Below are 26,715 nucleotides of genomic sequence, written 5' to 3' on the forward strand. Positions count from 1 at the left end.
AAGCGTTATAATTTCCATTTTACACATGAGTAATGTGGGGCTCAGAGGGCTTTAAATAACTTGTTCTTAGTCATTTAGCTAGTAACTTGTGGAGGATCTGAAATTCAAACCCTGCCCTGTCTGCAGTGGAGCACAGAGGCCGTCACTACCCCATTCTGCCTCTGACTCCACTGTCCATCTCTCTGCTCTGAAGCCTGACTGTCCCCTACTTGCCCCTTCATTCACTTCCACACCTGGCTTAGCCCCACAGGTAGTTCTTTCTCCAGCTTGCCTCCTCCAGTGTCTCCAGCATCTCAGTCTTGCTGCAAGCCCAGGTACTTAAGCTTAGAGTTTTGCAAGGCTTCTCTGGGCTGGTATTTTTCCCTTGGCCTAATATGAAAAGCATGCTGTGCATGTGCTATAGTTTGTGCCTAGGTACGGCAAGAACATACAGAGTTTATGACCGGCAGCTCTGGTATTATCCCTAAACCACATAAAGAGCAGGACACATGGTGGTTTGATGTTGGTTATTAAATTTGATCATTCACAGGCAAATCAAAACCACAATGAGATATCACCTAACCCCAGTGAGATTGGCCTCTATCAAAAAATCCCAAAACAACAAATGCTGGCGAGATGGGAAAACTCTTACACTGCTGATGGGACTGCAAATTGGTGCAACCTCTGTGGAAAAGAATTTGGAATTCCTTAAAGAGCTAAAAATAGAAATACTGTTCGATCCAGCAATAGCACTATTAGGCATCTACCCAAAAGAGCAAAAGACGTTCTATAGTAAAGACATCTGTGCCCAAATGTTTATGGCAGCACAATTCACTATTGCAAGGATGTGGAAACAACCCAAGTGCCTGTCAATCCATGAGTGGATTACTAAAATTTGGTATATGTATACAATGGAATATTACTCAATTATAAGAAACGACAGTGATCTAGCACCTCTTATATTTTCCTGGATTGAGCCGGAGCCCATTATCCGCAGTGAGGTATCACAAGATCGGAGGAATAACCTCCACATGTACTTGCCGTCAAATTGGCACTAACTGATCAACACTATGGTGCTCACATAGTAGTAATATTCTCCAGGGATTAGGGGGTTGGGGGGGGTAAACTCACAACTAATGGATGCAGTGTGCATTGTAGAGGGGAAGGGCAAGCCTCTAAACCTCACTTGGGTGAGGTAAAGACATAAAATGTAACCAAAACGTTTGTACCCTCATAATATCTTGAAATAAATAAAAAAAATTGATCATTCACAACTTACAAGGTTGCTCTCTGCTATTCTGATCAATGGGTAGTTTGGTTTAGTTATGAAAATACAGCTGCTCTATTAACATTTTGTTTATATCCAGCTTGAATATCGAGTTGAAGAGAAGGATATCTGAAGTACAAACAGCTAGAGAGAGGGAAGTTACCTAATGAAACATTAAAAGTGAAATGCAAAATGCAAGGAACTGTTCTCATGGCTGTAACTGAGAGCTCTTCCTCCTCCTCCTGCCTTCCGTATTTCTGTTCTGCCACCCTGGTCACCTCAGAAGACCCTGTGAGCCTTCTCCAGTAACCTTCCCTCCTTTGCCTCCTCCCTTACTCCATCTGTCAATTTCACATCCTGATGTTGCTCCCTCCTGTGGCTCCCCTTCTGGCCATCCCCGTGGCTCTGCTCTTGTTCAGATCCACACGACTCCTTTTCTGGGAGAAAAGAGGCTCCTGCTCTCCTTCCTGCAAACTCTCCTGCCTGCCCCCAACAGCGGGATCTTCTTGAAGCACAGTTCTGACACGCAACGTCCCTCATTGCCCGCAGGATAAAGTGCGGTCTCTTGGCTCAGCATTCAAGATTCTGCACTAGCCTGTCCAGTCTCCCACTCCAGCTTTATATCCAACAGTTCCTCCTCATAGGAATGCCTCTGGCAAACTCCTGTTTGTTCACTGTCAAGCACCACACATTTCTGGTTTCAACAGAAATGTGTGGTGCATTTCTGGCTCTCAGCTGGGGCTGCCCATCTCTATACCTCTGCCGTTGGTAAGCCCCTCTTCTTGCTGCAAGAGGCTCAGGACCATGTAAACATCTCCCCAGGAACTCTGGGCCTTCAGGACTTTCTGCCTTGCATTAGTAATTTCCAAGACAAGTTCTCACTCCTCTCGTGAAAAACATACGTGAGGGCCAAGATTGTGTCTGAGTCCTTGCTCTATATACCCCCATTACCAAATCCAGGGCTTGGTGCAGACCAAGCAATGCATAGCAAATACTTTGAGAACCACAAAATGATAATAACACTAAGTAGTGTCTGCAAGTCCTCGAAGCTATCCTACAGATGAGGTTTATAAAAGAGATGGCAAAGTATGATTAATCTCAGCCTGGAAGAGAAAGTTGCCTGGGATTCTCTGGTGACGGAGCTGTAACCACTTGCTTCTTTTGGCTACCTGGGATTCAGCTGCTCATTCAGCAAATGTAATTAATGCCTACTGGTCACTGGGCACTGCGTTTGACCCAGGGGAATATAGGTCAATCAGACAAACCCTCATCTCCTGGAGCTCCAATGTCAGTGTCCTCCATGCGGATGCAGATGACACCTCAAATCGGTGCCCAGCTACAGAAGTGCCGACTTGCCCATCTCTGCAACAGTCTGGTGCTGTTTGGAATGGCAGGTGGATGGACCAGAAGCCTTCTCTTCCTCGTGGGCTCAGGAAGGCTGTGTTTGCCTTGTCCCTGCTCTGCAGCATGTCTCCAAAGGGCAAGACTGGCTACATGATTTGCAGGGTCCAGGGAAAAAGAAAAATTCAGGGCTGCTTGTTCAAAAATTATTAAGAATTTCAACAGGGTGAAAGCAAAGCATGAAAGCATCTTCTTTGTGTGTGTTGGGGGGGGCAGGTCACATGCCCATGAAGCTGGTCCTGTGACAGGGCCAGGAAACATACACACAGGAGGTCTGAATGTGTCCTGCAGTCTTTTCTTCTCTCTTGCACCAGAGTCTGAAGGAAGTCCAGGTTCCAGTGGGCTCGGTGGTACTAGAACACACACAGCTGCACACAGGCCAGTAACAAATATTTGTTGAGTGCTACTGTATGACTGTGTCTGGATGTCTTCTAAGTTTCAGAGATACAGTGGAGAACCAGACAGATACATTTTGTGCGTGTGCATGTGTGTGTGTCACTGAGCTTATATCAGTGGGGCAGACCCATTGTTAACAAGCTCACAAAGAAATGCTGAAGAAAATCATCTGTTCGTGAACAATGTTGTGAAAATGACGAAGCAGAGTGCTGTGGCTGGGGGATGGGGTGGTGGAGAAGGTGTATTAGATTAGTGTGGCAGAGCAAAGCCTCTCCAAGGAGCCGGCATGCAAGCTGGGATGCACGTGGCCTTTCTAGAGCAACAGGTGAGGACGCTGTAGTGTTTGGCATCAGCTTGTTATGCAAACCTTTGCAATTCCTTCCCCTCTGAAGTGAATCTGCAGGGTCTAGGCAAGGAAGATGAAGTCCAAGTATGTCTGAGACTCTTGACATGCCCTCCCCTAGCCTCTTGAATAGGGCACTGCTCCTTGCCCCTCCGTGCCTTATAACTTCTGCTATCACCTGGAGCCAAGTCTCCAGAAAGATCTGGCCACTCAGTCTTATAGAGGCGGCTTCCAAGGCCTCCTCCACTCCAGGTGGTCCCTCTCACACCCAGCCCCAAAGGCAGTGCCTCTGTGGGGTTCAGAGGAAGTTCTCCAGTGAATGCTTCTGCCTGCACCTCTGCTGGCGGGTCCTCCCCAGCCCTGAAATACCAGGGAAGCTGGCTTGTGGTGTAGCTCAGAGCTTTCTGGGGAGACCCCCAAGCCTCTCTTCTTCCGTGTGCCAAGGAAGGTGCTGAGTTACCCAGCTTCCTTCGCATGCCAAGAGATACGCTCCCAAGGCCCGGACGATATGGAGTGATGGCAGGGAAAATCAGAGAGGCAACTAGGGGAGGCCAGGAGAAGTGGGGGAGCGACGGGGTACAACAGGTGGTGGGGCACAAGCCAGAGTTGGAAGAGCACAGTTGGAGACGCGGCGCGCCAGCGGGCTGGAGGGGGTCGGGGCGGAGGCAAAAGCCCACCCAGCCCCGCGTCTTGGCCCTGCAGGGCTCAGCCTGCAGCCGCCCTCCCAACCATAGCCTCCGGCCGCCAGTTCCCTGCTCCCGGGCCCGCGCGCCACCCGCTCGCCTTCTCCTCCCTCCCTAGCCCCCGGCTGGCTGTCTGGCAGCGCCGCAGTGGTGGCAGTAGGGGGCGGGGGGCCTTAGCGACAGTTCTCCCTCCTCCTCCCCCCGTTGCTGCCGCAGCGCCGTCACGTCGTCGGAGATTTCCATCGGGGCTCGGGGGCGGGCCCGGGGTGGGGAGCGCGGGGCGGGGCGAGTGGGAGGAGTGAAAGTTGCGCCCAACAAAACCCTGTGCGCGCGCTGAGCGGCCAGACTGTCCGCCGCGGCCTCCGCACAGGTGGTCGCGCCAGTCTCCGCCGAAAATGTTGCCCAAAGTTCTTCTGCTCTTCCTGAGCATATTCTTGACCTTCCAGTCGAGGTAAGTCTCCATCCCGGGACCCAGGAGCCCTCCGCGTCCAGCTCCCTCTGCCTGGGAGCGGGACGGGCTCCCAGGACCCCCGGCCGCCCCGCGTTCCTCGAGCCCCGCGCCCGCCTGGCTCTGGGCCCTCGCCCGGGCTAGCCGAGTCTCGCGTCTCCTCGACGCGCAGGCAGCCTCCGCCCGGCTCCCTCTAGGATGGGCGCCCCGGGCCTCTAGGACGGGAGTCCCCAAAGGAAGGCGGGACGCCTGCCTGCGGGCCACTCGCACCCCAGACTCTCGCTAAAAGCACTGCGGCGGCCGGGCGAGCACCCCCTTCTTCAGGGAGTCTTGCGCTGGAAGAGGGGAGAGGCCAGGGGCAGCCACGGGGCAGCCTCGCGCTGCTGGGGATCAGGGGACTTTGAGAACGGGGCGCGCGGGCTGGGGGTGCTTAACTGCGCCAAAAATGTTTGAGTGTTGCTTAGTCTGTTCTCTCTTGCTCACATTTTTTTTTTTCAGAGTGACTACTGAGTAGCAGGCACTGTGCCAGGCAACTCTGACTTTACTTGCTTCCCATGACGCCGCTCCTCTTGGTGCCAGTCCCAGGCACGACCTTTGGTTTAGTCTAAGGGTTCCCAGTCCCAGCTTTCCCCGCTCCCGGCCAGCCTCCCCCCTTCCTTCCTCATTCCTAGACACCCTGCTGTGGCTTGGGCTGCCTGGAGCCAGAGGCCATGAATGTTATTCTCTGAGGTCTGTGGTTTGGGTTTGGGTTGTAGATTTCAATCCCTTTTCAGGCTTCCCTTGGGCAGCCAGCTTCCCTCACACCCTCTCCTAGTCTTGGTGTCCCTTGGATTTCTGGCATTTTAGGGTGGAAGAAGACTGCTTCATTTTTTTCAGATGGTTCCTGCTGCATGTGAACTGTCACAAGTTCCTAAGCTTCCTGAGCTCTCTAGAAGCTTCCATGGCACTGGGCTTTGTGTCTTGCTTATCTGTTTTGGAAAGGGGGGGATGGCTTCTCTCCCCACTCCAGATTGCGTTAGCTCCTCAGGGGAGGGGCTGTGTGGCTCCCTGATGGCTCACTGGTGCCCTGGGGTGGAGCTGGCCTCAGCAGGGGCTTGGTAAATGTGAATGCGTGCTAAGAATTTCCAGTCATCCATATCCCTCTAGATAGTATTTGGACTCTTCGAGAAGGCTGACATGGTTACTGGCTAGGTCTGATGGGGGGAGCAGAAGGAGGGAGGGGATCAGAAAGGAAAACAGCAGTGTAGAGGGACTGTGGACATGGAAACTACCCTTCCAGCCAGGAGGGAGGGCTGCAGTAACTGATGTTCAGACACTGTCAACATAGCAACCTGTGATGTCAGGAGGGAGCTGGGAAGGTGACAGTGGAGTGTGCTGAGCCACGTTGAACCAGGAGACCTCTCTCTGGTCCAGGCTCAGCCTTAAATCAGTTGAGTGACTTTGGGCATGGCCTTTCCTCTATCTCGGCCTCAGTTTCTCCATCTACACAGTGAAAAAGAGAGCCAATTTGGGGAAAAATCCAGCACCTCTTCTCGTATGTTCCCTCTTCCTCTCCCCACACCAGCCAGCTGGGGGGAGGGGTGCTGCAGAGATTCAGTCCCATCCTGGACCTGAGGGCTGGAGGGATGTGGGTGCCTGAAAAGCCCCTGTGGAAAATCCCACTAATCCAATGTATGAGTGTTTTTCAAGTTTTCTTCTTTGTAGCTCTGAAAGTGAGTTTAATGGCTGGCATTGTCAGCAGCTTCTTAACCCCAAGGATCCAAGGATGGGGTTTTTTTGTTTGTTTGTTTGTTCAGTTGGTTGGTTGGTTTTGTTTGTTTGTTTGTTTAACTGGCAAAAGCGAATTTTAGGATTAAAGACACAGCAAGACCCTCCCATATTATTTTCATTGCAGACCTACTCCAGGGGCAGGAGGGCTTTGGTGGTCCCAGTGCTTTCGGGTTGGTTTGCCTCTGTGCTTTTAAACCTGGAGAGGGGGTTCTCGTTGAAGAGTTTCAGATGTCTGGTGGGGGCTGCTGCAGGCTTTTGGGTGGTCCTGGCTGGCAGTGCCCAGCTTCCCACTGGATGCCAGTTTGGATTGTGCTATGTTCCCAGCCATGTCGTTTGTTTTGCAGGGTCTCAGGCCTCCATTTTCCTTCTCCCCCGCCCCCATAGTCACCGACCCCTTTCTCTTCAAAGGGCTGGGAGATTAGCCTCTAGGTGTCCAGGGGACATGAAAAAGCCTCAGGGAAAGAGGACATCTTCTGGATGTGACATTTGAAAGTGGAAACTGCTTTTCCAAAGCCTAGTTCTTCCCTAGCCCACAATGGTAATTAGCCACTTCAGGCATGAGAAATGGCATAGACTTGGAGCATCTGTATGCCAGTTAAGCAATTCAAAGAGCTTGAAATACTGCAGAAAAATGTATTTTACTGCCCAAGTTGGCAGCCCCTTGGTCTGCAGTACAGGGGCCATGCCCACGTCTCCTGCCCTGTTTGCCCCTTATTTTTGGAAGCGAATTGCCTGATAGCTTTTAAAAAAAATCATTTTGGAAGTATAACATACAAATGTAAAAGCACAGAAATCATGAGTTAATAGCTCAGTGGATTTTCACAAAGTAAACATGCCCATGTAACCAGCACCTAGATTGGGAAATAGAGCATCGCCAGCCCCCTGAACACACACACACACACACACACACGCACACACACATGCATGCACGTATGCATGCATGCGCACACACACACGCACACACATGTGCACACACGCCTCACCAGATGCCCCTCCCAGTACACACGCCTTCCCTAAGGAAACCACTCTCCTGCCTTCCAACATCACAGATTTATTTGGGCTGATGGCTTTTTAAAAAGCTTTTAATTATAATTTTTTCAGAGATATATATAATAAAAGTAAAGGAAATAGTACACTGAACCTCCACGTACCCATCACCAGCCTCATCATTTATGAACTCATGGTCACTCTTATTTTCTTTGTACCCCACTCACCCTCTATTTCCCACTTAGATGGTCTTGGAGCATGTCTCAGACACCATCTCATTTTGTATGTAATTATTTCAGTATGTATTTCTAGTCATTGAAGACTTCAAAAGCATAAGAAAATACCATTATTATGACAAAAATTTAAGAATAATTTATTCATACCTCAACTATCCAGTGTTCAAATCTTTCCTATTTGTGTTATAAATGGTTTTTGTCTGTTTTATTTAATAGTTTGCACTTTTTTGCCAATCTGTATGATATTTATTTATTTAATTAATTCATTTTTGCTTTATTGTGCTGTTCAGGACCCCTGTAAAATGTTGAATGGCAGTGCCAATGTTTACATCTTTAATTGGTTACAGATTTTAGGTGGAAAGAGTCGTATTTTGCCATTATGATGCTAGTCTTTTTTTATTTTCTTATTTTTAATTATCATGGTTACATAATAGTTGTACATATTTAAGGGGCACATGTGATATTTTGATATAAGCATACAATGTATAATGACCAAATAAGGGTAATTGGGGTACCCATCACCTCAAGCATTTATCATTTCTTTGTGTTAAAAACATTCTAATTCCACTCTGTTGTTATTTTAGAATATACAATAAATTACTGTTAACTATAGTCACCCTATTGTGCTACTGAATACTAGGTCTTATTTTTATTTAGCTGTATTTTTGTTCCGTGTTGGTTACCAAAGGCTGGGAAGGGTAGTGGGGAAGTGGGGATAAAGAGGGGATTGTTAATAGTTTGCTTTTTAAAATCAGGATCCAAATAAGATCCAGATATTATCAGATGGGGCATTTTTATTTTATAAAACACTTTTTATTGAATGAGAACATATATACAGAAAAGTGCTCAAATCCTAAGTGTACAGCTGATGAGTTGTCAGAAAATGACCATGATGGTATAAAGAAAGCCAAATCAAGGACCAGAACATGAGAAGAACCTCAGAAGCTGCCTTTTTTCACTGCCCCCCAGCCAAGGTAGCAAGCAGTATCCTGACTTCTAACACCATAGATGAGTTTCATACACTAGCAGATACCTCTTAAAATTTTTGCTTAATTTAATTACTCTTATTATTTTATCTCTATTCTTGGATGTGGTATATGGCCGTGGCCCTCAGGGTGGACTACTCAGAGCTTAGATAGCCACAAAGAGTTGTTCTTTAGCCCCTTTCCCTGCATCCACTACCCTTAATTCAACGAGCATTACAAAACCAACAAAACTGTAAAATATTCCTGCAATTTTCTGGTCCTTTCTGGAATGAGCCACTCTGGCTTTTGCAAGCATTCCCCAGCAGCCCTGGACGTGGACCTCGGCCTGCCCATTATTCCCAGGTGGTAAGGCCAAGGCCAGTAACAAGGGCTAATGGGCCAGAGCTCACAAATGCCCTCTTACTTCATTTTACATTGAAAATCCTTTTAAAATCTAGGTCTCAGTTTTATTGTTGATTCTGTTTAAATAAAGAGTTATCATAAAAGAGGGATAGCATAGGAAGTCCTCACAAAGCAGCAAGATTTAAAAGAATTTAATGAGTATAATCTGTTACTGTCTCATAATTTTGCTATTACCAGTCACTATTTAAGTAAGCTTTGTGTTGCAAACTTCTTTTGATTTGCTTCTGTCCCAAGAGGCACCAGCTGGGGCCCCTGCAGAGTGGAGTGCAGAGCTTCAGTTTTCCTTTGTGTGTTCCAGGGTTGAGGGACCTACGATTCCATCCAGGAATGAAGCCCCTGGCCATGAGGATGTTGTCTATGGCCCTGAGCCCCGGCCTTTCGGCCCTGAGCCCCGGCCTCTTGAAAGGCAGCTCCTCGCTGAAGAAACAAAGCCCACTGTGCCTGTGACTGGGCCCGCTCCACCTGAGACTGGGCTCACTGCTCCTGCGACTTGGCCCACTGCACCTACGACTGGGCCCACTGTGCCTACGACTGGGCTCACTGCGCCTGAGACTGGGCTGATTGCACCTGAGATTGGGCCCACTGCACCTACGACTGTGCCCACTGTGCCTGAGACTGGGCTCACTGCGCCTGCAACTGGCCGCCATGTTGGCAAACTGCCAGAAGCTTCTCGCATCCTGAACACTATCCTGAGTAACTATGACCACAAACTGCGCCCTGGCATTGGGGGTGAGTAGCCCTCTGGAGGGCGGGGGGGTTGAGGGTTTAGGTGTGGAGAATGGGCCTGGGGCAAAGTTGAGGGTGCTGTGCACATGGACAGGAGCATCTGTGTGCTGCTGGCCAGTCAGGTGAGAGATATTAACTCTCGTCTCAGCAATGCCATTGACCTTGTCAAGACTTTTCCCTTCTTTGACCCTCAGTTTTTTGAACTATAAAATGAGATGACAGGACTAGATGGTTGATCTTTAAGGTATGTGTCCAACTCTTAACGGTCCATTATCTGGGTCTTACCATGAAGGAACAAATAAAGAAGTAGGACTGGATACTGCAACTGTGCAGTCCAGCCGTTACCCATCTCCCCTCTTCTGCCCTCTGACTAGTCCCTCCCCTGCCCGTGCCCCTGTTTGACACTTACCCTCTGCTGCTTCTGCTTCCCTTACAGAGAAACCCACTGTGGTCACTGTTGAGTTCTCTGTCAACAGCCTCGGCCCTCTGTCCATCCTGGAAATGGTGAGTACTAAGTTTGGGGGCCTTCCACATGTGCTTTCTGCTCTGTGTTTCAGTAATGACTCCAAGAGTTTTGTTGGGGTGTGTTTGTTTGTGTTTTCTTTTCTTTTTTTTTTTTTTTTTTTTTTTTTTTGCTTTTTGGAGGGAGGGATAGATTTTAACTATCACTGACTTGCTTGAGGACGAGGCTGGAAAAGGTAAGTCCCTTGCTGCCTGAAGAGGATCTTCAGAATCGTGACTAGATGTTCCAGTCTTTCATTCAAAATAAAAATAATAAAGCAACTTTAAACACCACAATGGAATGGCTCTTTTCTTCTGATAATTATTGGTACTGACTTAAGTCTGTGGTTACCAGCTCTTGCTCTAAGACTGTTTCTCTATGTTGCCCTGGTTTCTTCTCTGCTTTTCTACTGGAATTATCCTAGTGTCAGTACTGTCCCCTAGTTAGCCTTCACCATCTCTCACCTAGAATATGCAAAGGTCTCCGCCTATCCTAATCTACCTACTAAACTGCCTGCAAGTAACGTGTCTCCTGTAGTCCTGCACCTGAACTGCCCCCCACCCCCTCTACTGCATGTGATTCAACCTCACACTCTAGTACTCAGGGCCCTCCATGGTTGTGTTCCTCTTTACCCCTTTAGAGAACACGTGTTCTGGCTTACACTAGAGTATGGGTGTTCCCAGACCACCTTGCACCTCTGAGCATTGAGGCTCCACTTTGCTACTTGTCAGCTGCATTCTCCTTCAGAGTCTGGCTCAGATGATGTCTCATTCATGGCATCTTCCTAAACCTCCACAACTGTTAATTGCTCCCTTCTTTTTCACACCACATTTCTCTCTCCGGCACTCACATCTTTCCAGCTTATATCACAGTCATTTTCCTGATCTTCCCTACCTCATTTCATTGTAATTATCTGCTCCATGTCTGCCTTGCTCTCTCCACTATGGGCTCCTTGATGTCAGGGACTCACTGTATGTTAGCTCAGCAAATAAATGATGAAAGATGCTCTGCAAAAGTTACTTGCATCTGTGGAGCCTGACAATGAGGAAGATTTTGTCAACCAGGTCCATCACAGCCATAGACTTGTCTTGGCCCAGGGCAGACACAGTTTTAGCATCCCCTTGGTGTTTAACAAGCACCCTATGACTGGGTGAGTTTAGGGGATTGGCTCTGAGATGGGCCTTGCAAATAGACATTCAAAGGTAAGTAAACCTTCATGGAAGACCAAGGTGTTTATATAGGCTGAGTGGAAGAGTGTGGTTTCCCCCTTTGATGCTTTGTTGGGCTGCCCAGTTCTTGAGGCTTACTGTACTTATGCATTGCTATGTAAGAAATTACCCACAAAACATAGTGTCTTAAAATAAGAAATAATTATTATCTCACAGCTTGCATGGCTCAGGAATCCAGACATAGCTTAGCTGGATTCTCTTTCAAGGTCTTTCACAAGGCAGTAATCAAGGTGTTAGTTGGGGATGGGGTCCCATCTGAAGGCTCAACTGAGGGAGGATCTACTTCTAAGATCAGTCACATGATTGGCAAGATTTATTTCCTCTCTGGCTGTGTTCTGAAGGTCTCCTTCAGTCCTTGCCATGTGCATCTCTCCACAAGGTAACTCACACTATGGCAGCTGGCTTCCCTCAGAGTGAGCAAGAGTGTGCGAGAAGGTGCTCAAGATGGAAGCCACGCACTTTTTACAATCTAATTTTGAGAGTAACATCCCACTGATTCTGTGGTATTCCCTTCATTAGAAGCGAGGCCAGCCCACAGTCAAGTGGAAGGGAACACAGAAGGGCACAAACCCTAGGAAGTGAAGATCACTGGGGCCATCTCTGAGTCTGCCTCTCACACATGGCCATGATGCTCTCCAGTTAGAGCAGGCAAAGGCCTGCAGCTCCTAGAATGGCATGCTAGGAACTAACAGGGAGGACAGAAGCCTGAGAGCAGACAGATCATTTTGAGTTTATGTCTACATTTTAAAATTGGGGCACTTTTTTGCCTCTTTCCTTGATGTCAGATTTACTTTTTTGCTGCTATCAATGTGCTTACCCCAACAAGAATTGTAGTCTCCTTTTTGCCTTGTAATTTACCCTTTCAAAAAAAGTGTGAATTTAGCAATCAGTTTTGTTAAAATTATTTATAAACAAGAAATATTAGGTTCTGCACAAGAGTCAGAGGTTGAGGTCTTGTGGTCCCACCACTGTTTACTCTTAAGAGGAAATAGACCTTTCAGGTTATTGGTATGGGGGTGGGGAAGGTGGCTCAGGACTGTTTTCTAGTTGTGCAGAGAGCCTCCTGCAGCAGTCTCTGCCCCTCCCCTTTCGTGTGCCCACAGCTAAATGTAGGGCTCAGTCCACAATGACCTAATGGTTCCTAGAACCTTGTACATCTCTCTCTGTATTTTTTTTTTTTTTTGCTCCTTTGAGTGGACTTTAAGACACTGCCAACCTGGTTGGGAAGTAACAAGTCTAAATTCCAGCAAGCTGGTTTGCTCCTTCCTCCCTAACCTTTCACCCCACACCCAATTGGTGGTGGCTAAATTTCCTTAGGTTGAGTGGGAAGAACACACATATTGACAAATGGAGCAAATGGCCCTAAGTTGTTTTGCCGTTTCCTGAATGAGACAGAGCATGCTGTAAAACTGAAGAGTGGTGGAAAATTTGTGACTACAATCTCCTTGCTATTTGTGTAAGATATAATATGGGGAAACCAATCTCTATCATTTGCAAGAGCCCTTGTGGTAGCAGAGCAGGGGCCCCACACCTGCTAGCAGAATGCCTGTCTGTCTTTGCTCCACACCTATTCACGCTGCCAGCGCTGGCCTCCCCTGAGAAGCCTGAAGGATACAGTCTAGTAACCCAGCAGTCACCAAACCTACATGGAACACAGAACTGGTTCACAAAGGAGCCAACAACTTGATTGATTTATTTTTTTCTGGGTTTTATGGTTGGTTGGTTGGTTGGTTGGTTTTGTTTTGTTTTGTGGTTTGGTTTTTTTTTTTTTTTTTTTTTTTTTTTTTTTTTGCCAGTAAGGTGGTGCTTTAGCCTGGGCCAAGTGCCTTTTGAAACTCCCGAACCCTCACATGTGGTATTAAATTCCCCTGAGAAGTCTCAGCTTCTGCATGATTCCAAATAATTCTTGAAAGCTGTGGGAGGTCCCTATTCTCTGGTGCTTGGTGAGGAAGGGCCCCAGGACTTTAGGCCACATTTGTCTCCTTGGACCCTTGTGACAGCCTAGCTGGCTGCCATTCGAATCCCTGTTTTATGTTTGATGCAACTGAGCCTTCAGCAAAGTTGTGTGTCCCAGCATCGGTCATGTAGTTGGGAATTTCAGTGCCCTTCAGTCAATTGGATGTTGTATAGAGTGCAGGCCTTGTCCTCAGGGAGGGAAACCTGAGCTCATGGCATGCGGATTTTAATCAAACGTCTCTACTGATCTCCTTGCTGCACTTTGGAACACCCAGTCTGAGCTTAAAAGACAGTGACCAGTCTGGGAATGACTGCCCATTGCAGCATCAACAGTTGCTAACACTGTTTCTAGCTGGGGTAATTATCATAGGCAATTCTAATTAAGCTGATTCCTAAACACTGAATTTTTAGAGTTTCAGCTGAACCAAAAGAGATGTACATGCCAAGCTCCTTTGTTGAACTGGGGAAAAATTGAACTGTTAGTTATCTGTTGATGTGTGATAAACTTACCAATTGGTATCTTGTCAAATAGAAATTAAATGAGCATTTGAAACACTTTATAACATAGAGTACAAGCACAGCATGGGTGTGGAGGGGAAGGTGTCCACTGGCTACCAAGCAGTTTACATGGCCTGGGAATGAAGGGTGCTCTGCTGGCCAAGTTGAAGCTGCCAGCCACTTGGGACTATAGGTACACTTTGAAGGCCATTTATGAAGGCAGGTGGGGCGGGGTAGGGTGGGGTCAGAGGCTCCCATATGAGCAGTAGCTATGCTCTGTCAGGTCTTTTCTGTCTGCTTCTCTGGCCTGCTCCAGGACACATTCTCAGTCTTCCCTTCCCTGGCTGGCTGCCAGCAATGTGGCAGCTGCTTCCACCACCTTTTTCCTGGGCAGCTAAGGCAAGCAGGGATTTTCTTGATCTCTTCCTTGAGGGCTCTACTAGCTTCCGGTGTTGTAGATTTCTGGATGGTGCTCATTGCTTGGTGCAGGATAACTCAGGGTAAAGACCTAGCCTAGGGGTTCTGCAGAGAAAATTGGACCTTGGTACCCCAAGGGATTGTTGGTGCAAGTGAAGGCCATCCCACAGCAAGGCCATGGTAATGCTGAACAGCAGAGCCAGCATGCTGTCATTGACTATTTGTGTGACTTTTGGACAGCCCCCTTTCTCTTTGAGCCTCAGTTTCTGTACCTCTAAAAATAAGGGAGGTTGGGCTAACCCTCACAGTTCTATCTTGGCCTAGTTCTGGTACTTGCTGTTCAAGCTGCTTGCAGTTCTATTTCAGTCTAGTGGTTTTTTTTTCCCTTTATTACCAGTTGTGCAAATTTCTAGCTTCTTCCTATTAAATATCATTCTAGATGTTTAAGAGATAGTTTATGGAATACACGCTATTTGGAGACCAAGTAATCATGGGTATATCTATGCACATGCACACATACATTAAGAGGTTATGAGCACTTGTTTGAAAGGAAAAACAAAGCCCAAAATGATTCTCCTTGTTTAAAAAACACGAAACTAAATAGACATTTCTCTATGACTTAAAACACTTCATTTTTAATGTAATTCTGGAGAATGAAGGATTGAAGTTAATTAACATTTGTGCTCCCCAATAAAAGCTCAAATGGGAAACCACTGTATACAGTCAAAGGTGTGTGTGCTTATAGATTTTTTAAATGATTTTGAGCTGAGATGTTTGATTTACTATGGAGATGTTGAGGCTGAGAGGGTGTTGACCCAGCTGGAGTAGCACAGTGGCCCTACGTGGGAGCAATGAAGTGATGAGCCCAGCCCATGGAATTAAGCCACCATTGCCGTGTTTCTAGATTAAGTGTGTCCTCCTAGACTGTTTTCTATTTGGGAATGTTACTTTCTTTTGGGAACGCCTGGAAATAGAAAACTCCTACAGCCAAACTCATGTTGTTTTCCTCTATGCAAACCTAAGTAGATCCCAAAGGGTCTATCTACTTTATAGGCCCATCATGGAATGGCACAGGGCCTTTGCCCACTGGTAGAAGAAGGGTCTCAATGCCAGCTCTGGACATAGGGCAGTTTGGGGGGCAGTATTTACAAATTATTTCTAGTCCCCTATTTAACAAAGAGGATGACAAGTAAAGATGCAAGTTTGTTTGCTCATCCTCAAATGTGTGCTTTTCTATCCTTTCCACCAGGAGTACACCATCGACATCATCTTCTACCAGACCTGGTATGATAAACGCCTCTGTTACAATGATACCTTTGAGACACTTGTTCTGAATGGCAATGTGGTGAGCCAGCTGTGGATCCCAGACACCTTTTTTAAGAATTCTAAGAGGACCCAAGAGCATGTGATCACCATGCCCAACCAGATGGTCCGCATCCACAAGGATGGCAAGGTGTTGTATACGATTAGGTATGTCAAGCCTCTGGTGTTTCACCTCCTGGGACTCTCCCTCCCTTTCTGAGAATTTTAGCCAAAGACCCATGGGCAGAGATATCATCCTGAGTGATACTTCTAAGGGCCTGTCTAGTTTTCCTAGACCATGAGCCCAAGCCCCTCATGTGTAGATACAGACACTGAGGCTTCAAAATTAAATATATATATATATTGCTCAAAGATACACACCAAGTTTGTGGCAGAGCTGCGACTGGTACCCAGTGTTACTTGGCTCCCAGTCCAGAGCTCCCCCAACTAGGATGTACCAGTATGACTACACTGCCTGGACAGTTCCATCCCAAGTGGGCACTGGATGTAAAGACACGTCCATGGTGGTGGAATTGTCCAGGCGGGGTGGCAACACAGCAGTTGGAAAGGTACCTAAAACCAGGCTGGATACTTGAATGCCTGGCAGGGGAAGGTCATGTGTTAGTGGTGGCATGGGGACAGGCAGGTGGTGGAGAGTGGGAAAGTGCTGGAAGGTCCTGGAAGCTGGGCTGGGCAGGAAACAAAAGCCAATCTTAAGTTGGTCTGTGCACTTCTCTGATGATAGAGCCCAGAGTAGCCAGATGCTTCCAAGCTGTTTTCCTCTCTTTTTGTCTCTCCTTTGAGCTTTTTGTCTTAAATTCTATTGTTGCCACTCATTGGTGATGGTCCCTAGACCAAAGTTGGATGGATGTGTAAGTGCTTGGGGCCAGCCTAAATGAGGCTCCTTTCTCCCTTCCAGGATGACCATTGATGCTGGATGCTCACTCCACATGCTCAAATTTCCAATGGACTCTCACTCTTGCCCTCTGTCTTTCTCTAGCTGTGAGTACCTTCTTAGGTTTCTGGGGCCCCAGACGCATGCTGGGCCCCTTCTTTTTCTCATCCTTGCCCTTTACATTTTTCTGCCTCCGCTTTTCTCCTAAGACGCTGCCAAGGTCGTGCAGGGCTTCCATCCTCCATCCTCATCTCCTTTCTTGCTGACGATACTGTGTTGCTCAACCCTGGCCTCATGTTGAGTTCCTGCGTTTCCCTTCCACCACCTCAAGTCAGTCACTTGCCTCTTAAGTGCTGCCCCTTTCCATCTCCACTGGCATTACCTTGCTTTAGGCCTTTGTCATCTTTCATTTGGACTTTTGCAACATCTGCACTTTGAAACTGCACGTCTCCTCTAAAACGTCTACCCCCAAAACAAATGTGTTGCTTCTGTGTTCTGGTGTGTTTCATTGAAGAGCACTGTCACCCACCCAGTTGTCCAAGCCAAGAACTTTGATGCTTCCCTCTCCCTCACCTCCTACATCTAATCAGTAAACACTTCCTGTTGGTGTTCCTTCCCAAATCTCTATTGATGTTGTCTGTTTCTCTGAATTCTGTCACAGCTTTACCTCCTGCCTTCATTTTGTTATGCCTGGATTACTGCACTGGCCTCCTTGCCAACATGCTATCCTCACAGAAGGACGAGAGTGACCTAGCTAAAGCATCATCTAGACCATGTCACTTCTTAGTTTCAGATCCTTCCTTAATGCTCTTGGATTAATTCCAAATTCCTTAGAATGACCCTCAAGGCCATTCATGAACTGATCCCTGCTTCCTGCTTCTGCCTTTCTGAACTTCTGGCATTTCACCTTTCACTTTTCTGTGCTGCCTCCACCCCCAATTCAGCCTCATCCCTATGGAGAGTATTTATTTGACTTTCAAGACTTAATGGGAACACCACCTGATTTATGAAGTCTTTTCTGAGTGTATCCCCAAATGATCTTTCCCTGCTTTGTTTCCCCACTGTTCAATGGGCAGAGGTTTTTCAGAGCAATTCCCAAAATCACAGTTGTGTACTCACTGTTGTACTCAATAAAATGTGAATACTTGAGGGCAGGATTCATACCATGCCTACCTCTGTATTTCCAACCCAGGGCCTGATACTGAGGAATGCTCAGTAAATGCACTTATTGAATGGACTTCAACAATGAGGTAAGAGAAGCAAGGTTCTAGAGCTGGTGAGGCTGAAGTCAGGACCCCAAGGCATTGCTTAGGCTGACTTCATGCTGGTGGAGACTTCAGGTGGTTTTCGTAGTCTCATGTAAACCTCCTCCCCACATTGCTTTCCAGTTTCCTATGCTGAAAGTGAGTTGCTCTACAAGTGGGAAGATTTCCAGCTTGAAATCAATGAGAAGAACTCCTGGAAGCTCTTCCAATTTGATTTTACAGGAGTGAGCAACAAAACTGAGATTATCTCAACCCCATCTGGTAAGTGTGCCATAGGAGCTAAGGCTAGGCAGAGGCCCAGGAGGGTGGTAGGGATGACTAGAGGTGGCCGTCCATACCAATGCTATGCAGTCATCCCATGGAAGTATTGTAGAACATGGCTCCTGTCTTATAAATGCTAAGCACTTACAACTGTTTGCAGAGGAAACTGAGACTTTGTAACTATGTCTCAGTCTCATCTGCAAAGAAGTAAGTGCTTTGCTAAGTCCCCTGAGAGGTTAGGTAAGTAGATAAAGTTTTTTTGCTGTCAGAATGTGCAGCTAGCTTTGTCATGTAGACCCTTCAGTTTGAAGGTCTTTGTTACAACACTGAACTACTTGTATGGCTTTGGGGAATGGAGCTCATGTGAATTCTCCATACCCAAAACAGTCCAAGCTAGTTGAATGGGAGGCAAGGTCCATCCTAATGGGAGGTGGAGGCTATAGTTCTAATGTCAGCTAGGTAAAGGCTGGGATAGTCTAGAGGAAGTTATAGCAGCTACAATGGCCACTGGCTGCATCAACATTTATCTTAAAGGGACAGCTCTGAGAAGCACAGATTCCGGTCAAAGGCTTCATGGTGGATTCAACATAGCTTTGATGACCCTTGGTTCTCTGACATTGTCTCTAACAAGGATGAAAAGGGAGGGTCCTGGGTCTCTTAAACTTTAGCATCCAATAAGATGTGAGCATCTTTGCTTGTGTTCCTAGGTGATCTGAATGAGGAGCCAAGGGACCTCCCTGGGGTAGCTCCCAGAGCAGCCCTGGAAACCCTCTTCACACGTACTGACCAAGTTCAGGGCAGTGGAACCACTGCCCTCATCGTTTCCAGATTGTGGATGGAGCCAGTCACCCAACCAGCCATTTGTCATGGGAGGCGTCTTGCTTTGCTTCCATGTGGCTAGGCAGAAAATCTGCTTTTGCTTCACTTGTTGAATTGATCACTGGGCATGGGGACAGCTCATGCTTCTCTGGCTAGAGCTTTGCTTGCACAGTACTAGGCAGGGGCAGAGGGCTGGGCTGCTTTACAAATGCTTTCCTTTTTCTTGGGAGCTCTGGGGAAGCAGTCTTACTACCTTTGACTTGAATCCTTGCTCTTCTGCCAGCTAACCATGGGCCTGCCTCTTGGCTTTCTGCACTGCAGTTTCCCCCAGATAGGTGGGGACCCATCATCAAAAGTGGCAGAGGAGACAAGGCCTAGGGGCTTTCAAGTCACTAGTGGTTCCGTTTAGTAGATGGTTGTGCATTGTTTCAAAATGGTGCCCTAGTGACTACAAAGCCCCAGAGCCAGTATCATCACCAAAGCAATGATGATAGGTAAGCACCAGACCTGCTTGGGAGAGAGGAGAGTTCTTAGGGAGAAAGAAGGAGGTCTTCTTTGTCTTTGACTGAAGATTAGTTGATCTTGAGTCATGGTTTCTCCAATGGCAGAGTTATCTTTGGGACTGGTCTCAAACTCTTCCAGTTGGCCCCTGGGGAAGTTCTCTCCATCTGGAGCAGACTCCTATACTTAGCTCCTGAGGGTTCAGGATGCAGTGGTAGCCTGCTACTCTGACCATCTTGGGCCTTAAACCACAGAATCTCTGCTTCAGGAGGTTCGAAGAGTCCAGTCCTGCCCCCAGAGAGGGAATCATCCTTCACTGATGGCTGCTGAACCTCTGATGGCCTCTTAGTGGTGGTCAAGAGTTCACTCTCTTGCAAGGGGGTTTCTTTCTTCTCTAGACAGCTCTGTCCATCAGAAAACTCTCTCTAGTCATCTAAAATTGGAATCTCTGGACGTTCTACCCATTGGACTTATTTCTTTTTCCTTAGAACTATCCAGCTTACATTAGGTCCAGTCACTCTTCCATGAGGCCAAGATTAAAGGACCAATATTATCATTGCAGCCCTGGATCATATTCTGTTATAGTCTGCAGGGCCCTGGCCCTGGTTCCTTTCCCTCCTTGTTCTTCAAAGTTTCAGGTCCATTCATCCTCTAGTCCCAGTCCTCTGGACATAGTCTTTTGGATTGTGTCCGTCTGACAGTACAACAACTGACCATGGTCTGGCAAAAGATGATAAGAGTAAGGGCAGAAAGTATCTGTAGCAGTTTTTCTTTTTTTGCTTTGGCTTCTCAGCCCTAGATATCTTTCCTTCCTTACCTATGCTTCTTCACTCAGGAAGAAGAAAGTGTGTGCTAGCATCAGTCTCTTGGCCTTCAAGACAAATTTCCATCCCTTGACAAGCAGAGAAGGTTCTTCCTTGGCCAGAACAAATAACATTAAAGTAGAAAATGCAATAGAATAATGAATCTTCTAGCAACAAGTATATATAAACTCAGCAGTTTTGCAGGGGTTGGGAGGATAGTTAATCAGAAGTGTCTTAAATTATAGTCAAGACACCAGGGCAAGAGAACTTTTGATAAATACATTCTGGCCAGTAGGGAAGTATGAGAGTGGTCCCTGCAGCAGCTCTGGAGGAGTTCTCTCTCAAAGATACTACTCTGGACACAGGTTTCCCACTGAGCCCAGGCTACTTCCTTGCCTTTTTCCAGAAGAATCTGAGAAGTCTTGCTCCTTGAGTGTCAGTGCTGCCAAGGTGAGTAGGAAAGGCTGCTCTTCTCATTCAGCTCCAGCCTACCCAGACCTGCTGGGCAGGTGATCTACTTTCTAAAATAGGAGGACACATGGACAGGTCAGTGATCTGGTCTGCTTTACAAAGCTGTTGCCCAGCAGCAGCAAGAGTTGCTGAGTACCTGCTGGGTTCCAGGCTATGCTGGGTTTATATGGGCAGGGGCTAAGCCACAGGGTCCATATGAGCCCTGCCTTGAAGAGATTTAAAAGCCCATCTAATTCAAGGCCAAGGAATTCTACAGCATCACTAAAGTGGGAATGTGGAGCTTAGCTTCATTGAGGATCCAGGATTGGAGCAATTACAAATCCAGTGTGATGGTGAGAGTGACCAGTGCTGTTCTGGGCTCAGAGAAAATCCCAAACAAGCCATGGAGTCATGATAACATGCAGAGTGTTTGGGATGGGTGTGTCATAGCATAAAGCAGCATGAAAGTTACAAAAGAAGATGCCAACTGGAGATGTAGGTTGTTTTCAGGTCCTGTAGGATCCATTGCTGTCTAGTGAGAGCCAAGACCAGGGGCACAATGCCCAAGTGAACGTGAAGACCTCAGTCTGCCTTGTGGATGTATATTGTGCGGATACGACATCTAGAGGGCTGACTGAAATTTTCACTTTCAGCTAATTCTTCTCTTTTCCTGAAACACTCAGTTTGTATTAAGTCCATAGACTAAGAACAGGGAGTATAGAGTTATCTCAGAGAATCTGAGAGCAGATAGGATTAGCATAAGGTAAATGGTATGTGTGTATATAAGATGTTGGAGCTAGGTCATGGTGGGCTTTTAGTGTCAGATTACAGGGTACAGACTTGATTCTATAGCTCACATGGAGCAGGGATCCATCAGAAGTTTGGGGGGAAGGTGAGTGCAGTGGATCAGTGCTAACCAAGGCATTTTGCCATCATATGCATGTGTAGAAAGGAGGCCGAAGAAATCCTATGCTTCCCATCACAGCACACGCCTCCCTGGGCTCATTTCCTGAGCGTGCACCTTGTGAGGGCCAGCCAGCAGTGTAGGTATAGGGCATCTCAATGGGTGTGAAGGCCTCAGACAGCCATGTGGACATCAGTTGTGTGTCCACTGAATCTTTCCCTTTCACCTGACTCTCCTGCCACCCTGGAAAGACAGACGTTGGGCATGGAACAGAGAAAGAGGCTATTAAGATTCTGGCCTTGGCCTAGCTCTCAGCTGCCCGTGGGTCTCAGTGAGTCTCCTTTCTGGGCTGCTTCTGGTCCTGTATGTATCACATCAGAACAATGTGCCTCTGTCCCAGCACTGTGGTAGGGAATCCCATGAGCTGAACAATGGGACCCTTAGTGTGTATGTCCTGCTTGGGGGAGACCATCACGTCAGTGCTGTGAAGAAGTGGTGTTCTTTATGTCTTCCAGGTGACTTCATGGTCATGACGTTTTTCTTCAACGTGAGCAGACGGTTTGGCTTTGTTGTCATTCAAAACTACGTCCCTTCTTCTGTAACCACGATGCTCTCCTGGGTTTCCTTTTGGATCAAGAAGGAGTCTGCTCCAGCCAGGACCTCCTTAGGTAAGGGGGTCGGTGGCATAAGCACAGTCACATGGCTGTGAGTTTGCTGAATGAGGGCAAAGAGTTGCCTTCTCATAGAGTCCTTTGAGCAGTGTGTAATGTATAAATCAGGAGCTGAGCCCGCCTCCACTCTTGTGCTCTTGCAGGGATCACCTCCGTACTCACCATGACCACACTGGGCACCTTTTCTCGCAAGAATTTCCCACGTGTCTCCTATATCACAATCTTGGATTTCTACATCGCCATCTGCTTTCTCTACTGCTTCTGCGCTCTGATGGAGTTTGCTGTGCTCAACTTCCTGACCTACAACCAGAAGAAAGCTCATGCTTCTCCGAAACTCCGCCATGTATGATCTGGGTGTGGGAGTGGTAGCGAGGCTTTGGAGTGTGAAGGCATGCCAGTGAGGGCACTAGGGTTTTGGCACATGGGTGGTCAGCTTGCTGAGTGATGAGGGGTTACCCAGGGTTGTGGGGGGAGTTGAAATAAACTTCCTGATGTGTTGGTGGGAGTTCTGGGGGCCAATAAATTATGTGCCAAGGACAGAGTTTCCAGAAAATCCTGAGGCAGCACTTAGTTTGACTCATCTTCCCTTGACTTTTCCACACTTCTTCCCTTGTCCATTTCAGCCTCGTATCGATAGCCGTGCCTATGCCCGTTCTTGTGCGCGTGCCCGTGCTCGTGCCCACGCCCGCCAGCATCAGGAAGTTTTTGTGTGCGAGATTGTCACCTCTGAGGGAAGTGATGGAGAGGAGCTCCCGTCTTGCTCAGTCCACCGGTCCCCTAGCCCAGGTAGCCCCGAGGGTCCCCGTAGCTTCTACTCCAGGCTGTCCTTCTGTGCATGGTTCAAGGGTCTTAAGAAGTATTTCTGCATGGTCCCCGACTGTGAGGGTAGGACCTGGCAGGATGGCCGCCTCTGCATCCATATCTACCGCCTGGATAACTACTCTCGAATTGTTTTCCCAGTGACCTTCTTCTTCTTCAATGTGCTCTACTGGCTTGTTTGCCTTAACCTGTAGGTGCCAGCTGGCACCCTGTGGGGCAGCCTCCCCAGTTCCCCAGGAGGTCCCAAGCCCCTTGCTAAGGGAGTTGGGGGAAAGCAGCAGCAGCAGGAGCAGCTAGAAAGTCTTTCCTTCTACACTCCCCAAATAGGAGCCTGCAGAGGTTTTGTCTTTGCTGGCCCTCTCCCCTACCTGGCCCATTCACTGAATCGCCTTGGCAGTCCATTTCAAGTAAAATGGCCCACTTCTCTATTCTTCAAGGGGCATCCAGGATGCTCAGTGTTAAAAATCATACACTCTCAGTGATTGGCTCCCTAAAACCGTGCCCATGCACGAGTAGGTTTGCTATCTCCCAAAAGTGCTGACAACCACTGGTTTTTGCTAGAAACCCATTATTGTCCTTTGTTGTGCTCCAGGCCCAACTCTGGCCTTGGCCTCAAAATGCACAGATCAACTGCTTGCCTGTTCCTGACACCTCCCTAAGGTGCTGGGCAACAGTGTAATGGGGGAAGGGACCCTCATCCTTGAGTCAGATTATTATATTCTTGGTTTTCTCTCCCTGCACCCCCACCACTTCCTCTGCAGATTGACACACACTGGCATTGTCCCTTTAGGAGGAAGGGGATTAGCAAGTGAGCATATTGGGATAGTATCTCTCTCTCTGCTGCTGTGACACCTCCCACTCCCCCTCTGCCTCCATCTTTCATACACACTACCAACTCAATGCCCTGCATCCAATGGGTATCTGTTTTTGTGTGTGATGATAGTAATTACCCCTTGCTTTATATGCTACCTTCTTCCTCCTCCTTGACCCCTGTGACTTTTTCTGTAACTTTCCCAGTGACTTTCCTAGCCCTGACCCAGGTGATAGGCCTTGGTGACTTCCTGGGGCCAAGAAACTAAGGAAACTCTGCTTTGCAGCGGGAACTACCCACCATTGATGGGTGCCTACCCAAGGCACAGCATAGGAGCTCTACCACTTCCTTGGCCCCTGGACCCATGAGCCAGTCCACTCTTATCCCCGGGGCACTTTGACAATCATAATCAATCAATTGAATTCCCTTAAATTTGTATGGCACTTTACCTTTGGCAAAGCACTTTTGACAGATTATTTCTATTTGGAGCCTCATAGCCCTGTGACATCTTTAGGGCAAAATTCTTATCCCCTTTGTGCAGAGGGGATCCCTGAGGCACAGATTTCTATGGGACTGTGGATCTCATTGGAAGCTATCCAGGAGTGCACTGTCATCTTCTAGACCACATGACAGGGCTAGGCAGATCAGTTCACCATGATTTGATTCTATTGCCTCTGCTGACACCCCAGTGGCAGGGCCCAGAATGGCAGCCTCTCTTCAGCATTGACCTACTCAATTCCTGGGCCCGAGGTGCTCAGACTGCCCCCAAGATCAAACCTCTTCTGGCTCTGGTAACCCAGTGAGATGAATTTGGACACGCCCCAATGCTTATATATGCTAAATGAAATCTGTGTCTGTATTTTATTGATGGGTGGGGAGGGTGGGGGATCCATCTGCTTTTTGTCACCATCATCTGAAAAGGGGAAATATGTGAATAAATATATCAGCAAAGCATTCAAAGTGTGGCTGGTTTCTCTGACATTCACGTTTGTTCTCGGTTCAGGATTTAAATCTTAAGTCCATGACTCAGGCCTCTGTCTGTTCCCCTCTCCCCTCTGTGACCTCCAGACCTGCCAGGCATGGACCAAGTACCTTTCTCTCATTAGCAGGGAACAAAGGGAGGAGACTGGCCCCCTTTACAGATTCCCTGACTTGCTCCTATGCCTCTGCTCCCTCCATGTTCCTTTGCTTTGCCCACCATTCCAGCCCCTACCTTGTCATAGCTAGAAAGTTGCAGGGGACCACTGGTCTCAGAACACTACCCCCTCCATCATGTGAAGATAGAGATGCTGAGGCACAGAAAGAAGGAGAGATTTGTCTCATCACACAAGGAGTCAGTCGTGGAGTAGGACCAGACCCCCAAAATCCTAATGCCCTGGCTTGGCTTGAAACAAGCCTGGAAACCTTGGTTGATTCACTTTCCAAAGAAGAGTCTCTAAAGGTGTGTTGGGAAGTGTTGGCCCTGGCATCTTATGACACTTCCAACTCTAAAGGAACTCAGAAACAGTAACAATAACCAAGGAGGAGACAAAAATGGCATCTGAACAGCCAATATTTTTGCCATAAAGTCCTTAGAATGATGTTCACTTTCATGTAAGGAACCCACAGCAAAATACAAGTAAAAATTCTAGAACAAGGAACCTAGTTCCTCACTTTCACTTACATTAGGAAGATGCAAGGGGGAACAAGGACAGTCTGGCTCCTGGGCTAAGTAGAAATGCAACTTTGTGAGCACTCATGCTTAAATGGATTTCAAAACAGAAATAGTGCAAAACAGAAATAGTGCAAAACAGATCCCTTAAATTATAGTAAAGCTACAAATACATAAAATTCCTACCATTCGTAAATTTTAAAAAGTTTACATCAACAATTCTTTAAAAATGAAGAAATTGAAACCATAATTTTGTACATAATATCTAAAAAATAAAATTAATGAAGAAAACACTACATATTAAAACCCATGGGATGCAGCCAACATTGCACTTAGAGAAAAATTCGTAATTTAAGCAGTATGACTTCTAAACACAATGGAAGAAAAATTAGTTAGAAATTTAAAAAAGGAGAAAAATACACCTTAGAAAAGTTTTGGGAAAGAGGAATTTTTAAAATAAACAGCATAGAGAGAACCAGTTAAGCATTTGAAAAACAATACATGAAGCTGAGTTTGCCAGGTGGGGCTGGTGCCCCGAAGTTTCCTACCTTTCTTCACATCCAAAATACAGATGAATCAACCATTTGATCCAGCAATCCCATTATTGGGCATCTATCCAAAAGAACAAAAGACATTATATAAAAAGACATCTGCACCCGAATGTTTATAGCAGCACAATTCACAATTGCAAAGATGTGGAAACAACCCAAGTGCCCATCAATACATGAGTGGATTAATAATATGTGGTATATGTATACCATGGAGTACTACTCAGCTATGAGAAATAATGGGGATACAGCATCTCTTATGTTTTCCTGGATAGAGCTGGAACCCATTCTACTAAGTGAAGTATCCCAAGAATGGAAAAATAAGCACCACATGTACTCACCATCAAATTAGTTTCACTGATCATCACCTAAGAGCACATTTAGGAATAACATTAATTGGGTGTCGGGCAGATGAGAGGGGAGGGGATGGGTGTATACCTACATAATGAGTGTGATGCACACCGTCTAGGGGATGGACAGGCTTGAAGCTCTGATTCCGGGTGGGGAGGGGGGCAAGGGCAATATACGTAACCTAAACTTTTGTACCCCCATAATATGCTGAAATAAAAAACAATTAAGAACTTTTTAAAAAGGAAACCATAAAGGTACTATAAGACAATATGGGTGAGTATGTTTATATTCCTGGGATGGGAAAGGCCCTTCAAAGTGTGATATGAAAAACCAGAAACTATAAAAGAAAAGATTGAAAAATGCCTCCAAACTAAGAAATAATAACAAAAATAAAAGCAAAAAAATACTGTCACAGGTCAGTTTTTCTGGGAAGCAGTC

The 26,715-nt window shown here is 47.0% G+C and overlaps 1 protein-coding gene across 1 annotated transcript; it reads left to right on the forward strand.

Moving 5' to 3' along the window:
* Positions 1–4,430: 4,430 nt before the first annotated feature.
* GABRE (gamma-aminobutyric acid type A receptor subunit epsilon) lies at positions 4,431–24,653 on the forward strand. The gene is made up of 10 exons (XM_069462952.1): positions 4,431–4,520; positions 9,197–9,335; positions 9,513–9,627; positions 10,061–10,128; positions 15,476–15,696; positions 16,448–16,530; positions 17,812–17,949; positions 21,942–22,094; positions 22,241–22,440; positions 22,721–24,653. The coding sequence occupies exons 1-10, from the start codon at positions 4,465–4,467 to the stop codon at positions 23,108–23,110; spliced, it is 1,563 nt and encodes a 520-aa protein (XP_069319053.1). The 5' UTR covers positions 4,431–4,464; the 3' UTR covers positions 23,111–24,653.
* The last annotated feature ends 2,062 nt before the right edge of the window (positions 24,654–26,715 follow it).

Source organism: Eulemur rufifrons, chromosome 30 (genome assembly GCF_041146395.1).
Source record: "Eulemur rufifrons isolate Redbay chromosome 30, OSU_ERuf_1, whole genome shotgun sequence".
Taxonomy (NCBI): domain Eukaryota; kingdom Metazoa; phylum Chordata; class Mammalia; order Primates; family Lemuridae; genus Eulemur; species Eulemur rufifrons.

Bases quoted from the DNA above. Each gene is read 5' to 3' on its own strand.
- GABRE (XM_069462952.1), top strand. From the start codon at position 4,465: ATGTTGCCCAAAGTTCTTCTGCTCTTCCTGAGCATATTCTTGACCTTC. The intron at 9,628-10,060 runs GTGAGTAGCCCT...CTTCCCTTACAG, and splicing joins ACTGCGCCCTGGCATTGGGG to AGAAACCCACTGTGGTCACT. The intron at 16,531-17,811 runs GTGAGTACCTTC...ATTGCTTTCCAG, and splicing joins CCCTCTGTCTTTCTCTAGCT to TTTCCTATGCTGAAAGTGAG.